Genomic DNA, 15,669 nt, shown 5'->3' on the forward strand with positions numbered 1-15,669 from the left:
TGTGCAGACTTTCAAACCCCACATGGTGTATCAGCTCAGCAGCATGCCCCCATTTCAGGCTGTGCCCAGCCCCAGAACTGAGCCACCAAGGGCTCTGCAGGAGTATCAGAGCAGCTGCAGCAAGTCACACCCACCTGCAGCTGGCCCCGATAGGCAAACACTACCAGGCAGCACTACCCCCTCCAGGAGGGGCCCCTGGGCCTCCCTGAGCTGCAGTTCCCCCAGACTGTCCACCCACATGCTCCATCCATCAGGAACCCTGTCCTGCCTCAGCTGGCCTCAGCTGCATAAGAACTCATCGTGGCTGCAACAGCAACTGCCTCATGTCACCAGGACAAGTGACATGGGCCTTTACAGAGCTGGCCACAAATGCATGCTGATGGTGCAGGGTAATTACAGGTGTGGGCTCACCACCCAGACCTCCATTCTGTTTTACACATAATAACACTTTATGTTTGGATGTGTACTCAAACTTCAGGAACGAGCATACAAAAGGAGCTGAACTGCTGTTTGCTGTTGAAAAGCTTACAAGACCAAAGCAGATGATACTCTGGGGAACAAGAATTTTAGGCACTTCAAACAAGTCAAGGGCTTAAACACTGTATGTACACATGACAACCATATTACCAAATTACCTTTTTATACTGAGGCAGCAAGGTTTTAGTATGTGGTCAAATCCATGCACAGCTCTCACCGAGGAATCTGACAATCCAGCCAAGCAATGCCAGCTCAAGTTGTCTGGGAAAGTTGTTGAGGATGTTTAAAAGGCCAGAAAGCAACCCACAAGCAGAGGTCTACCTCTAAAAACAGGGAGGTTCCCCTCACTTGAATGATAATTTGCAAAGCCTAACCCCAAGCAATTGCAAGGTGGCTGTGACTTGCCACCAGCTCTGCATCTCCCAGCTGCATGCCTGGCAAAGCTGATCATGAGAACAAGATTGCCAAGACTAGTCCAGACCCCAGAAACAGGCCTGATAAGGGAGAGAGCACACTACTGTCCCTTGAGACAGCTCCTCATGGCAACTTCTCACCTTCTCCTCTTACAGTTAGACCTTCATTACTGGCTACACTTTCCTCAGGAAAGAGGAATGAAGACTTGGTTTTGCACTCCTTATTAGCATATTTTCAGATTTAGGAATTGCTGATCTATATCTTTGATGCACCATAAGGAAATTCGTATCATGTTATAAATACTCCAGCTGGGTTTCAGAACTCCCCATGGAAATGTTTACTGCACAATCATAGTGAGTTTCCTCAGTTTAGTCATTATTTTGAAAGCAGTTGAAGCTGGAAAGAGCTACTCCTAACTGGAAGATGGCCAACAAGGGCATCAGCCCTACAGTTATATAAAACTGTAGTGGTGCAACTGTGTGAGCAAGTCTTCCCTAGTGATTAAGAAGTCACAGGGCAAGTCAGAGTCAAGGTTAAAATATCACAGCTATCTCCTAACCTTTCCAACAAAAATCACATCTTCCTTACTAATGCATGAAAATCACCAGAAAGCACAAAGAGCAAAGGTCTGGGAACCAATTCAAAATTGACTTAATGCCTACTGCAGATTTGAGATTCTGTTACACTGGGACTCATTTTAATGTTATTGTAAGTTGTTTCCATATCCCAACTGCTGAATCCAAGACACTTTGAACGGCAACAAAAGCTCAAAACTATCCTGGACTTGAAAAACAGATTTAACATAGGCTGAAATAAGAATACTCCATTTTCTAATACAGTCAACTGTCCTTAGCAATTATCACAGTTAATTAGCATCTCCATTAACACCACTTCAATTCCGAAAGTATAAGAAGTTCAAAATTTGAGTTCACTAAAGATCTCTAATAAAGCAGCACCTGGTTTCCCCTCCCTTCTCCCCTGCCATCCTCAAGACCCAACCAAAACTCCTTCCTCTCCAAACCCTGTACACCTACACTGGCAATTACAACATCCACCTGAAAGCACCTAAAATGAATTTTCTTGCCATTTGTTTAGAATTATCTAATACATGACTGTGCATTACCCACCATCCTCTGGCATCCAAGTATCTCAGCCTAATGAACTCTTTTTTGGTTCATAACATCACACAGTATCAGAATCATAAAGTCTTCTACTGAAATGCACACGTGGGAACAGAGAGACATTAGAATTGCAGTATACATACTGTAGTACCACACGACAGTTAACTTTACACAGTTCACTGCTGATAGAGCATTTATGTTTTCTTTATAGCCACAAAAATACCTTGTTAATATCCTAACTCTCATTTTGTCCATACTGAAAAGTGCCAGTGTAGATATAAAATAAAGGAAGTTTACAAGTGCTCACCAGCTAGAACTCAGTGCTGGTCTGCTCCTCCAGCCCCTCTAGAGGAAACTGGGAGTCAGGAAGGGTTTTAGGAGAGTCACTGTTTCTGTGCCCACGTACTGGGCATGTGGAAAGAAACACCAGGCAGCAGAAAAGGAAGGTCAAGGAAGGTCATTACCTTTGTGACAACTCCATCCGTACTTTCTATGACTCCATGTTCCACCTTTCAGTTAACATGCAATCAAATTCATTAAACTAGATACTATCAGAATCTGAACCTCCTCAAAAGAACAAATACTACCAAGTGACAGATACCAATTAGTTGTTAACAGAGAAAACTTGACAGTAAGATTAGTTTATGGTGGTGATATTATATGGGGATAACTAATTAAGTAGACTTCTTCAAAAGGTAAAAATTATAGAAATTTATCTAGGATAAGTCAAAACTAAAATGTCTAAAGTGTATTTTAACTGGCTTTGTTACTTCAATGCAAATCTTTGTGCAGAACACTTTCTAAAGTACTGCATATGGGAGGAAATAAAACAACACAATAGGAACACAGTACCCAATATGCCAGCACTAACAGAACAGCCTATCATGGTCATTTTGATTTGCCAAATGTAAAAGTAATAAGACAAAACAATTTTTCTTCACTGCATTTTTATGTGGCCTAGTGTATTGAAATAAACATGGCTGCCTTCCACATGCAACCAAAAGCATAAAAACTTGCAATTTTCCTAGCAGAGCAGTGGCCTCAGAGAATACACCAACTGTGCAGTAACATTTTCCAGAAATTCATAACCTACTTAGTTGAATGAGCAATCCTTTGCCAAAGAAAGAAAATCTAGCCTGATCATGGTACTGCCCAACTACATAGTCATTACGCCCCCCCAAATAAATGTTGTATACCAGTCAAGAAGTAGCTCTATTGAGCAAAAAAACTTACAAAGCCTCATTTCATTCCCTACCCCTCTGTCCTGCCACAGTGCCAATCTAGCACAGCAAAGTCTGTGCTGTTTTGCAATATCCGACTCACAGGGCAAGCATTCCAACGTAAAGAAGTTCCTTTTTCCCCAAGTTACCACTCACACAGAATTTCACAGACATCAGCCAAAATCATTACTATAAACAGACCAGGAGTCACACATACATGGAGTGGCACAAATGACCAAATGTGGATGAAAGTGATACTGTAAACATATAGTTTTATTCATAATGGAATTTTTTTTCTAAAATGGTAGTAAGAAAGTGACACCTTGAGAAGGAAAAGTGAGGATCAGTAAACTAATGAAAGTCAAGGAGCCATTTTACTAATGCAACACTCAGCAAATGCAAGGGCATTACTCATTATTAAAATGAAAAAGAAAGTTAAATCTTACACATTGCATAATGTACAGTAAATTTTATTTTGCTATTTGCTGCTTACTTTTCTATTTTAATTAGCTATACTCAATTTATTTCAGAAATTGAAGCTTTAATTTTAGGGCAAACAGACCAAACTGCTCTAGAAAGAACACCAAGTTATGCCTGCCTACCAAAAAGTAAAGCAAAAGTTAATAAAATACCTTAAACTAAACTCAAACTTTCAGTTTTCAAATAACAATTCAGGGATTTACTATTCTAGCAGCTAACTGCTTTCCTAGGGTTGTACTTCAGCCTAAATGAGTAAAACAGCTTGGGTTCTCCTCACTGATAGAGCAGATAAACTTCTTTTTATACAACCATCCTATAATTTGCTCCTTTCCTTGTTACAGCTACAGCTTAATATTTAAATAATTTTGGGGCTGTTTTCCTTCTCCCCTCAGTACACCTCCCAGCAGCAATGAGAAATCACTTTTCAACTTAAGACACAACTTTGAAAATTATCAGGTTCATTAACAAGGTCCACTGAATGCAGTGAGTTTCTGTATGATCCAATACTCAAACGTCACAAATTATAGAGTTGAAAAAAGCCTAAGGGATGAAAAATGGATTTTAAGCACACTCCAGACATAATTCCTACTGATTTTCTTCTTCAAAGAAAATCAGTATACGACAGTTTCCTTCATATCTCAACTACTGAAATAACAATAAACAAAGACTGGATAAATAATTTTACCATCACCCATAAAGATGTTTATTCTTTACTTTGAAGTGGGGTAAACAGTATCACTTGAGAGAATTTGCCTGTTTCTCAATAATTAAGGCAAATTCCAACCAGCTTCTAAACATTTCTGGTAAGACTTAAATGTTACTAAAATTATAATGCGCAAAGTGGATTTATGTGGAATTAAAAACTATGGGTAGACAAGTTCTTCAGATTAACATTTGTGTTTTCCTCCCTATAGGGAACTTTATATTCAGGTCACCTAATAAAATAAAAAATGCTAGCAGCATCCTCAACACTGCTGATCTACTAAGACACTCACTTCATTTGAGATGAATTGACTTGAAAAAAGCAGCTTAAGCAGCTTCACCCATGGAAAATGTGAGTGAGTACCATGAATTTCAGCAACAGTCATATTCCCAACTCTCTGGCTCATGACACCAGAAGATTTCAGTATGTTTAATAAAAAACCAAAATCCTTGTTCAATATCACTAATGCCAGTTTGAAGTTTGAACTGCAACACTAATTAATGACTGTATTTGTACAAGGAGTGGGACATTGCTCTAAAAAGAAAGGAGGCATGTTGAGAATAAAGCCAAACTCTGCTTTGCTCTGGACTGTGGCTCCCAAAACATTTCCATCCCTAATACAGCGTCAGAGACTGCCCAAGAGAGCTTCTTTCAACCTCAACTAACAGTTCATACAGAGGCTTTTTAATTATTATATGCAAAACCAGATGTGTTAAACTGACAGCTAGGATCCTTACCACAAACTAATAACCATGTTATCTGAACTCCATATGGATCAGCTCAGCAAATGGACAACAGACAGAACTTCCCCCTTCAAAGAGCTGCTCAGCAACACCACAAAACCCAAATGAGCCTGCCATGAGCACACTGTAATACAGCACTGAGAGTCAAGCTCAGTGATGGAAGTCTAACAGCACCACAACACACTCTCCAACCTCCAGCAACATGTCCACAAAACTCATCAACTAAAATTAAGCAGAAGACTGAGACTGTATTCTTGATTCACATTAATTGTCAGTAGATAGTTCCAAATTTAGAAGTTTTTTCCCCTCAAAAGCCAAGAAAAACTAGACAAGACATTTAAAAAAAAATACATTAGTCATCTGGGGCAACAGACACATACTCAAATGCTTCATGAAAATTAGGCCCAAGGGATACTGAAGTGAATAACAATTCCTTTAACATTGCAGGAGGGGGAGGGGGGCAAGCATTATAAATTTTACTTTTCATTCAAGGAGCTTCCTAAAGAACACAAAACATTGGAAGAACCGCTGATATTTATCAACACAACTCAGATGGGAGTTTCTCAAATGCAGACACTTCACAAAAACTGTGTATTTCAGTATTTTTAGACTACACCAGCAGAGTAGGACTGTGAAAGACTGACACACCATAACCCAGTCATCATGAACTGTAGTCTGATTAAAATCAGGGGTCATGCAAAACAATTTCTGCTTATAAAGCAAAAAAAAAGCAGTTGCCCAAACACAGCTCTGAGACTATTTCCCCTTTTTCTCTGTGTCTCCAGCACCAAATTAACACACCCACTCAGAAGCTCCAAACAATTAACTAAGATATGACAACAATCTCCCTAACAAAATCCCCTGAGCAAAAATAATGTTAACTAAAAACAAGGCCAGGTTATTTAGCAACTGTCAAATTTCTTTTGATGTTTTGAGGATAGTGTCTTGAGGACAAGAAAGTTCAAACAGAAGACCCTGTGAATGCAATATTACTTACAAATGAACCTGCACTGAATGTTTCCATTACTAGGCTTAGAATAAGGAAGGTGAAACCAGAAGTTTTTATACACATAGGTAGTGACACACAATGACAAATACTTGTGAACCTCATCCCATCTCAAGTTTCCTCCATCTCAGCTGAGCATACACTATTGACAGCAATTCAATAAGTACATGGTGTTGTAGAAATACTAAAAAAAGGGAGTCTCTGTTACAAAACATTACTGCAATCCTGCAAAAAGGATTGTCGCACATAGCACACTTATATATCCTTAATCAGAAAGCTGTGGCAGAAACAATGTCTAACCACATTAAAATAAGGCAAGGAAAAAAAGGCACCATATATTGACCTTCTTAAATGTGTCTTAAAAATAGTAACTGTAGGTCAGATTATCTCAAATTCTTAAGATACATCAAACACAATAGAAGAACCAACATCCCCTTCAATACTTCAATTCCTTGAGCGCTACTAATATTTGCTATTTGAAGAGAACTTTTTCTTCTAAGACTATAGCTATGTCCATGTGTCAGTAAAACAGAGAAAGCCTTATTTCACCTAAAATTTAGATATTGACTGATCTGACTATAAAGAATTGTGGAATACTTCTGTTTTCAGAAAGATTATTCCTTTTTTCCTGGTCATGTTATTTCTTCACCACAAATGAGAAACCTAACTTGAAAATATTTAGTATTAAAAGCAGCAATTGGTCACTACATTTTTATATAACTTGAGACATTATTAGGTTTAGAAAAAATACATTTGCTGTTTTGGACATACTATGCCATGTGTATTTATTAGAGTACAGATACGCAACAAGCATAATTTTAATTTCATGCCTATTTAATTTTCAGCTGGGAATTGTTTTTGAGAGATGCTGGTAATACTAAAATAAAAAAAAAAAGGCAAGTCAAATTACTTTATTACTTTCTGTCACACAGAAATTCTTCACTAATAAAGGAATGCTGGCCCACAGCTCTGGGAGGAAGCAAAGATGGCAAGCAAGGATTGACCTAAGAATTAATATATATAGTGGTGTGGTTTTAAAAAAAAACAGATTCACAGCTTTATTTTAGGCTGGCCCAGCTCAGCTTAACAAAGCTTAGCTCAGCTTAACAAAGATATTGTGCAACAGGGCTTTCAAGCATCTACAGCACAATAGGTGACAATACAATTCATCCCTCTTCCCATTAAGTAATTCTTAAATACATCAAATTCAACTGGTCTTTCCTGGAACTACCTTACTATAAAAAATCCTCTTCACAAAAGCTGTAGTTATGTTTACAAACTCAAAATCTATTTTACAATTATTTGATTGCCTAAGTGTCTAATTTTATTTCTCTAGTTAAGTAAACACTCTCAAAAGGACTAGACAAAAACTGCAATCATTATTATTGACAATGTCTAGGCAGTATGAGGTGAACTTTATACTACTTAAATTTGAAGAGGATCATATTATTTCTTGTAAAGTAAGCAAAAACAGCATTCTTTCAAATGAACAGTTTTTAAAATGAAGTCTGTGTTAATCTGTCAGCAGCAGGTGTCTGAGGAATCTACTCAAACAACTTAACTAGATGAGCTCTAAACTCCTCCCTATGTTATTCAAGGGGCACAGCTGGCATGAAAACACCATCCAGAAGAACATAATTATGTGAAATAAACACAGCAGAAAAAAAAAATTAGGTAGAGCATATTACCTAACTTGTACTGTGGCATTTATGCACAAATGTGAATTATTTATTATATATCTTAATAAAAAAACATTCTTTGTGGGTTTTTCCACATATGGAGTGAATAGGTATGTTTGAAACATAAAAGTGAGATGAGCAGGACAGAACATAATTTCCTTTCTCTGTTTTTGCTACTGATAGACATTTGCTAACTGATAGACATTTGCTAACTCTGCTGCTCCAGCAAACTCAGAAACAAATGTAGAAAAACAATGAGGAAAACATAAAAAAGCACAATATTTAAGAAATCTGGGAAACCACTGCAGAGGAACTACTCTGTGAAATATAAATCTGCTTCGTAAAAGTATTTTCAGAAAGCCTGACATTAGTAAATACACATAGCAGGTCACAGAAATTATATTGACAGGTATCAGAAAAGTAATGATAAAAGTTTAGACCAAAAAAAGAAGTTTTGAAGATTCCTGCTGCTGCCCCTCAAAGACAAGGAATTTAGCTCAATTAGCACACTGTTCATATTTCTGGCTGCCTTTTCCTTGCCATGAAGCACTTCAAAGCTGTTTTACATCTTTTTTTTTGAGTGATGACAAAAGGAGGGTATTATAATTTTTTTATCATACCTCGGCTGTAGAAACAAAACAAGTTATGTTTTAACATGGCAACAGAAACTCTGACAGACTGTTCCTTTGCATCTCTCCTTTGTAACAACAGCCACATTAAGGAACAGGTGATTATTCCAAAGTACTACAGAGCCTAATCAGAGGTCTCTAGGCCTTATTTTTCATTAATTTCAACCTGGTAAAAAGAGTCAGTCATCTGCTCAAAATTTATCTCCCTTTTCAGTGACCTGAAGAACAGACTTTCCAACTGGACACACCAAGGGGGACCCTCATCACTGCCTACAAGTATCTGAATAGAGGGTGTCAGAGGATGGATCCCAGCTCTTCTCAGCAGTGTCAAACAACAGGTCAAGAAGCAATGGGCACAAACTGTGGTGCAGGAAGTTCCACCTGAATATGAGGAAGAACTTCTTTACTGCCTGAGTGACCAAGCACTGGAGATGGTTGCCCAGGGTGGTTGTGGAGTCTCCATCACTGGAGAGATTCAGGAACCACCTGGACACAATCCTGTGCCATGTGTTCTAGGATGACCCTGCTTCAGCAGGGAGTTTGGACCCCTGTGGCCCCTTCCAATCTGACCCACTCTGTCATTATCCTTGAACAGTATTCCATCAGTCACTTCCAGGTAGCAGGCAGTACAATTTGTGCCTTAGAACACGCAGCTTGCTTCACAAGCTTGAAAGTAGGGAGAAAAAGGCAGAGAATCCCTACTGAAGAGCTACACAGGGAATGATCTCCCTGTATAGCAAGAGGGTTTTCCCTGAAAATACCCATGAAATTGCATAAAAGCCTGACTTTGTAAACAAATGCAGTTACCACTCTAAGCTGGGTGCCATTAAATCACTATTATTCACAGAGAACTTACTACGGCATCACCTCCCCTCTCAGCCAAAGCAGAGGCAGAGCACTCTCTTCCAAGTTCTGCACAGATTCAGTGATACTTGCCTTACTGGACACTTCACACTGAATAGGTAGAAATGGCCAGGAAAACAAATTTAAGCTGTCAATAAACAGTGTTTCTCTTAGAAAGCAGCCATGTCCCAAAACATGGTTAAGGAACAATTCTAATCAGGGGCCATTGGGGAATGCAGAGCAAAATGCTACACAATTTACAAACTGGTATCTTGACTATGGCCTAGTAAGTAGCAGGCAGCTCATCAGAAATGAAAAGTTTTCATGACTTCTTTTCATCTTCAGAAAAGCAACCCAAAAGTAGAAGTTTAGCAAACTGTATATTCCATTTCTATAAGGTCAGAGGGAAGAAGCATATATTAAAGCATGATGCTAAGTAAAAATCATTCCCTTCTGACTAGCTCACATACCAAAACCACCCAAATTCACCAAATCCTGTATATTGTCAGTTATCTTCTCTTTTCCAAAACTTAAAATCTGCTTATGTACAAAAGCTTGCCAGGTCTAGCAGGCAGACTGACTTGAACATAATACATTTACAATCCAATGAATTCTAAAAACTAAGAGATATATTTGCTTAAACAGAACAATGATAAATGGAAACCTTCAGAGCAGCTATTTACACATCTGAGTTCTATACTCTCACATATAAAAGAATGTAAAAACAGTAAGTGAAAATTCCTAATAGCAAGAGGTTGGGAAGCAGCTGCATCAACAGGTAACAAACAAATAGCTCTGCTTATTAACATTTGATGTAGCCTCCATTTCAGATCAAGTCTCACACTAATACATCTTTACTCTAGCAACCTACACCAGACACTTGAACTTCATTAAGAGAAACAGAGGATTCCATCCACCCACATGAATAAAGACTTAGCATTTAATACCACCATATTAATATCACAATTCTTACCTAACATCAATAATATAAAATTAGGGGGGTTCATCTTCCATTCTATGCTAGTTAAAAGCAAGCTTTGCAGGTACTTTTCAAAAGCAATTTTCAATATTAACATTCTAAACCTCTAGATTTAAAAAGTATAAACACAAGTCAGATCTTTGACTGTGATTCTATGAGCACATATTTTTCAATTTCTTTTCTACTAGAGATCCTCACAACAGAGTAACACATCTGTTGTTTATACATCTGATCCCACAAAAACTCACCTCAGAAGTATTGTCAAATCCACTGAGTAAATGGAAAGCTACTTTCTATCTAAAAGTTCTAAATTTGAAAGCAAACTTAAAATTAAAACCCATTCTGAAGGCAGTAGAACTAATAAAAATTAAAAGAAAGCTTTTATAAATATCAGAAAAGAGAAACTTACTCTTCCAATTTAATTTTTTTTTAACCCAAAGAAAAACTTCTAAAAGGTGAATGATCCTCGAAGCAATTCTATTTTTCTTAGAAAACAAACCAGCCAACCCATTCCTCCTTTAAAGCCAACATTCAAGGAACAGTGAAGTCAATCACTAAATCTACACTTGGATATTAGGGGATATTCAAAGCAGTTTCATGAAGAACTCACTCTCCTTTGTGATCAGACTTTTCTCATCCCAGCTTTGACCATACACTTATCATGAAAAAATGGTTTTCATAGTAATGAATAACAGCAGTTAATAGTAACTACAGATGGAATCCACTCCAGCTTCCCCCTGAACCCTTCACTGTGTTCCATCACTCTCAGACTTGCCTCTTTCCACCCACCCTGCAATTTCCTCTCTACAAAGCCCATGGCCCGAGCATCTTCCATTCTCTTGTGGCTGCCCTAACACCCCATTCATTGTTTGTTTCCCTGGCCAATGCTCACACTAATTTAATCAGCAGTTCCCATTTGCTGCCAGGGCTGCCAACACAGGAACCTAACACAGCTCTCCGTTCAGGGCTGTTTGCTATCCCCTTGCTATGAGGACTCTCAACTCCTTCAGCAACCAGTGGAAACAAAGCAAGTCAACAAAGAATGACAGAAGCTCCCACCACCACTTTGATAAAAATAGGAACTCATTGTTTAAAATATTTCATTCAGCCTCTAACAGCAGTAAGATTTTTAATCTTAGAACTGTATTAGTCAGTAACAGTGCTCACTGACAAATGATCTTAATTGCCAATTAAAAAAAAAAACAACAACTCACGTGCAAAAGAAACAGTCACAATGCTTCAATTATACTTTGGAATTTAAATTCCACAAGCTACAGTCAAATTTCATTAAAAGAGCCTGCACTGCACAACAGCACACAATTCAGCAGATTTTATGCTATGTACATTTACACTCTTCAGTTGTTATTTTAAGCAATTCAGTAAGACCATGGTATGAAGCAAAGTTTCAAAGTCTCTTAAATGCAAATGTAGTGAAACATGCAGTATTTTCTTCACAGTAACAAACAATTGAGTACAGGTGGCTCAAGTGATCAAACCTTGTTTGTATAAAGTTCTACTGAGTATCTTACTGTGGGTCATTCTGCTCCATACAGTTAAGCAGAAACACCCTCTGCCCTTTTTATAACAAGGGTTGCATCCAGCATTTTTACTTTTAAATTGTATCTATTTATAGCTATGTTATCTCCCTCTCATTATTCCCAAAGTTACCCTACTTATCTGGCCTCTTTATTTTCTTTCCTGGACACCAGTATCTCATCATTCATGCATTTTAAAAGACCTACAACAGCCTTCCATCCTCAAGCATCAGAGTCCTCAAATCTTTGTATTTCCCTTTTTCTTTAATGGAAACATTTTTCCACATCTACAAGGCCCTTTATAGTTCTATTCCCCATAAACAATGCTGGCTTTGAGTCCCTATTTGTTACTGTTAAGAAACTTCACACTTGAGCTGGTCTCATAAAACCCCCTAATCTCTTCAAACCCCACACTTGCCTATAGCAGCTGACCTATAAATAAGAGATGCACTGAGGGGGGGAAGCTGTTCATTATGTTTTGAACACTTGCATACAGAGACAATGCCCCCATGCACAGGGACCTGAAAGCAAGACCAAAGTTAAGGCACTTTTTTGATATGCTGCAAGTACAAGTGCTCTTAGGAAACCAAAATGTGACAAAAACTTGCAATTACACCACGGTGTTGAGTCCAAGGTAAACTTGGAGGTCTCTCTCCGGAGAACAAGTGTCTCTGTACACAGTCCCTTTCCACAGAAACCATGCAGTAAGCAGTTCTGAAAATGCTTTGTTTGCACTGGATCAGTATGGAGGGCTTACCCATAACACGTTGTAAAACCTTAATTGAATTTCTCCCCGTGGATTACAATTCTACAGAAGATTCTGCCATGAATATTACAAAAATAAGCTGTTACAAAAAATACCTTTATACACATACTAAAGATATTAATAGCAGGTGGTTCTACCATTTTTGACTAATTAATTTTCAGTCAATTCCTGCTTATATTTTAAATGCATACACTTAAATCTTGAAATGACATTTAAATGACATTCTGCATGAACCAGTCATGACTGAATCAGTGTGCTACACCACTGAATCTTCCTGTTTCTCTTCAGAGCTAAAATTACTAAGAGATGTATAGGAGTTCTTTCCAAACACTGAGTTGAGAGGGAGAGATCAAGTTAAATTTGCTTTATGTTCAGTAGTAATATTCTAAATTTATGTCATATTTTGTTTCCTAAGGTGTGAGAGAAGAAGATATTGTTTGTATGGGACTTTAATTCAGTTTAGGAAAATAAATACTAGAGATGTTTCAATGAGATTCGCTAAGTTCAGCTAGATCACAGGAAGGCAGTAACACCTGTATTAGTTTCACACTGAGCAGCACCAATTTTAAAATAATGCACAGCAATTACAAAAAATAAAAACCACTCAGCTTCTTCCTTCCTCCATGAAGAATGCAAAAAGAGAACAAGACAGGCATTTACAGTAGTATCACAGCAAATTAGTAGTTCTCAGTCCTGTAAAGGCTTAGATGAAAAATGTTAGCACTTTTGTAATGTTTTTCTTTTTTCCACCGTATGTCTCTAATTGCAAAACTAAGGGAATACTACAGCAATAGCAACCCTTCAGAGTAATTCAATACAGAAAATGGTAAAATATTTTATTATGTCTTTTGCCTATTAGTAATGCAAATGCTCATTACACTACAGCATTTCACCTATATTTTAACACCTACCTTCAATTTATACTGACAGAAATATTCAGTATATCAAAGAAAAATTAATACCCTTCTGCCCACATCTGCTCAGCTTTGGTTTACTACATACAGCACACAGGATTTAACATAATTTTGGTTGTTTTGACTACATTTTACAGAGGTGAAACTGTGGCCAAACTAACCTTACTAATGACACACACACAAAAAAATCACTTATTTACATTAAACAGTACAAATGTTAAACTTTTAAAATTAGTAATTTCCCTTAGACTGTTGAAGACTACTTCCTTCTTCCAGTCTGTTAACACATGATGTGAAAACACCTGCTTTCAGATCAGAATAAATGAAACTTTCCACTGTCTTAACAACTAGGAGAGGGTACAGGGGGATGGTTTTCCTTTCATTCACAAAACTACAAATATTTCATTTTTCCTTCATCCTGACTGCATGCATACATGCTTCAGACCATGCCCCAGGTATTAAATCCATCTGGACTTCAGAATCTCTCTCCTATCTTGCCACACTTCCAACACACAAATAAGCAGAAGCACTCCCCATATAGAGCCTCATCCTCCAGATGTTTTCATATATGCATGATTCCACTAAATGCAGCTCTGTTCAAGCAGAAAAAATTACTGACTGTAGCAAAACTAAGTAGAATTGCAAGAGAATGTGGGACTAATTTTTGGACAGGTGAACAGAAAATAAAAGAGGACACCTCTGTATCCTGTAAAGTAGCACAGAATAGCAGCATATGGGCATTGCACATGCATTTAATTCTGAGATTACTACACTTTCAGTTATTATCAGGTACAATGAAAATCAGTGTATTAACAAAAGAGGCATGTTCTTATAATGCATCTACACACTTCCATGACATTAACAGTGGTCTACAGAGCCTCAGCATTAAGTCAAAGAAGGAAAAACAAATAGGATTTATAAGAATAATTGGGTACCTATGAACACATTTGTAGTGTTAAACTAGTATGTCCTAAAAAGGTACTTGAAAGCTATTTCCTTTATTTTACTGTAACTATTATATCAAGTAAAAGTAGTGCAGCAATAAATGTGTATGTACATCAGAATTTGTTAGCTTTATACAGAACAAAGAAGCACTGATTTAAAGCTCCAAATTCTCTACTTGAATACTTCACCTTGTACCTTGACACAAAGACCAATCAACAAAACAAAAGAATTTTTCCAATTTCGGACAGCAACTGCAATTTTCTAAACTCTGGCTGTTTGTTACCTAACACTGTTTATTACCTGGAAAATCCTACTCTTTTCCTAGGAAGCAGGGATACAAAATAAGATCAGTTAAAATACTGGGGATATTACTACTGTTTATAAACCTGCAAAAACACAGGAGGCTGACTTGACTGTGAACACAGTTCTTCAAGCTCCTGTCAAGAAAGGCTGTAGTATGTGCTACCCTTGATCATCTAACAAGAGTTACACATAGCAGCTAAATACAAAGAAGATTTTTTCATTTCTGATGGGATTTAGTCTATGGAGCATGTAACCTACACAGTACAGCACCATAATACACAAAGTTATTAAAAAGAATGCAAAACGGCAAATATTTATTGCTAATGAAAAATTCAGAAAACTATTTCATGTTATCAAATGTTGCAGTATGTCTAAATCAATGAGACATACTAGTTAAATAATAAAAAAAAAGGTTTATTTAATCTTTGGGGCTGTAAGGAAAACTACCATATCTGTAAAATCAGGAAATTAAGAGGTGTTACAATGCCTCAATGATTGCTGCCAAATAAATTCCCATTTTGGGTTCACTGCAGTCACCCTTGCTGAGTACAAAGCACATTTAGTATAAGACATCACCTGAGTGATACTGGCTAATTTTAATGAGAAATTAGTGATTGCTTAAGTAAAAGTTTGTTAAGATAACTTACCACCATCCCTCTCTCTAACTCTGTGAGTATGCACACTTTTTGCTTTACTGTGCCCTGTGCTGTCACCGTATTTGTTTTCAGGGCTGTCCGAGCGCCGCAGCATTTTGTTTGGTGGTGAGGGATCTGTGGTGTCTCGCATCTTGTCATGACGGTGATCACCACCACTGGGGTGACTCTTGGATGAGTACTTAAGAGCCTGAAACACATCACAACGAAACAGGCACTGACATTAGATATGAAATTTTCGGTTTTTTTCTTCTCTTCC

General features: G+C 37.6%; 1 protein-coding gene across 3 annotated transcripts in view; it reads right to left on the minus strand.

Moving 5' to 3' along the window:
• Nucleotides 1-15,669, minus strand: part of WAC (WW domain containing adaptor with coiled-coil) — a 52,398-nt gene that overhangs the window by 34,795 nt on the left and 1,934 nt on the right. For all 3 annotated transcript variants that reach the window (XM_058819393.1, XM_058819233.1, XM_058819314.1), the window contains exon 3: nt 15,405-15,600. In XM_058819393.1, the coding sequence (XP_058675376.1) occupies nt 15,405-15,600 (196 nt within the window). The remainder of the gene's footprint in view (nt 1-15,404; nt 15,601-15,669) is intronic.

This window comes from Ammospiza caudacuta, chromosome 1 (assembly GCF_027887145.1).
Source record: "Ammospiza caudacuta isolate bAmmCau1 chromosome 1, bAmmCau1.pri, whole genome shotgun sequence".
NCBI classification, from domain to species: domain Eukaryota; kingdom Metazoa; phylum Chordata; class Aves; order Passeriformes; family Passerellidae; genus Ammospiza; species Ammospiza caudacuta.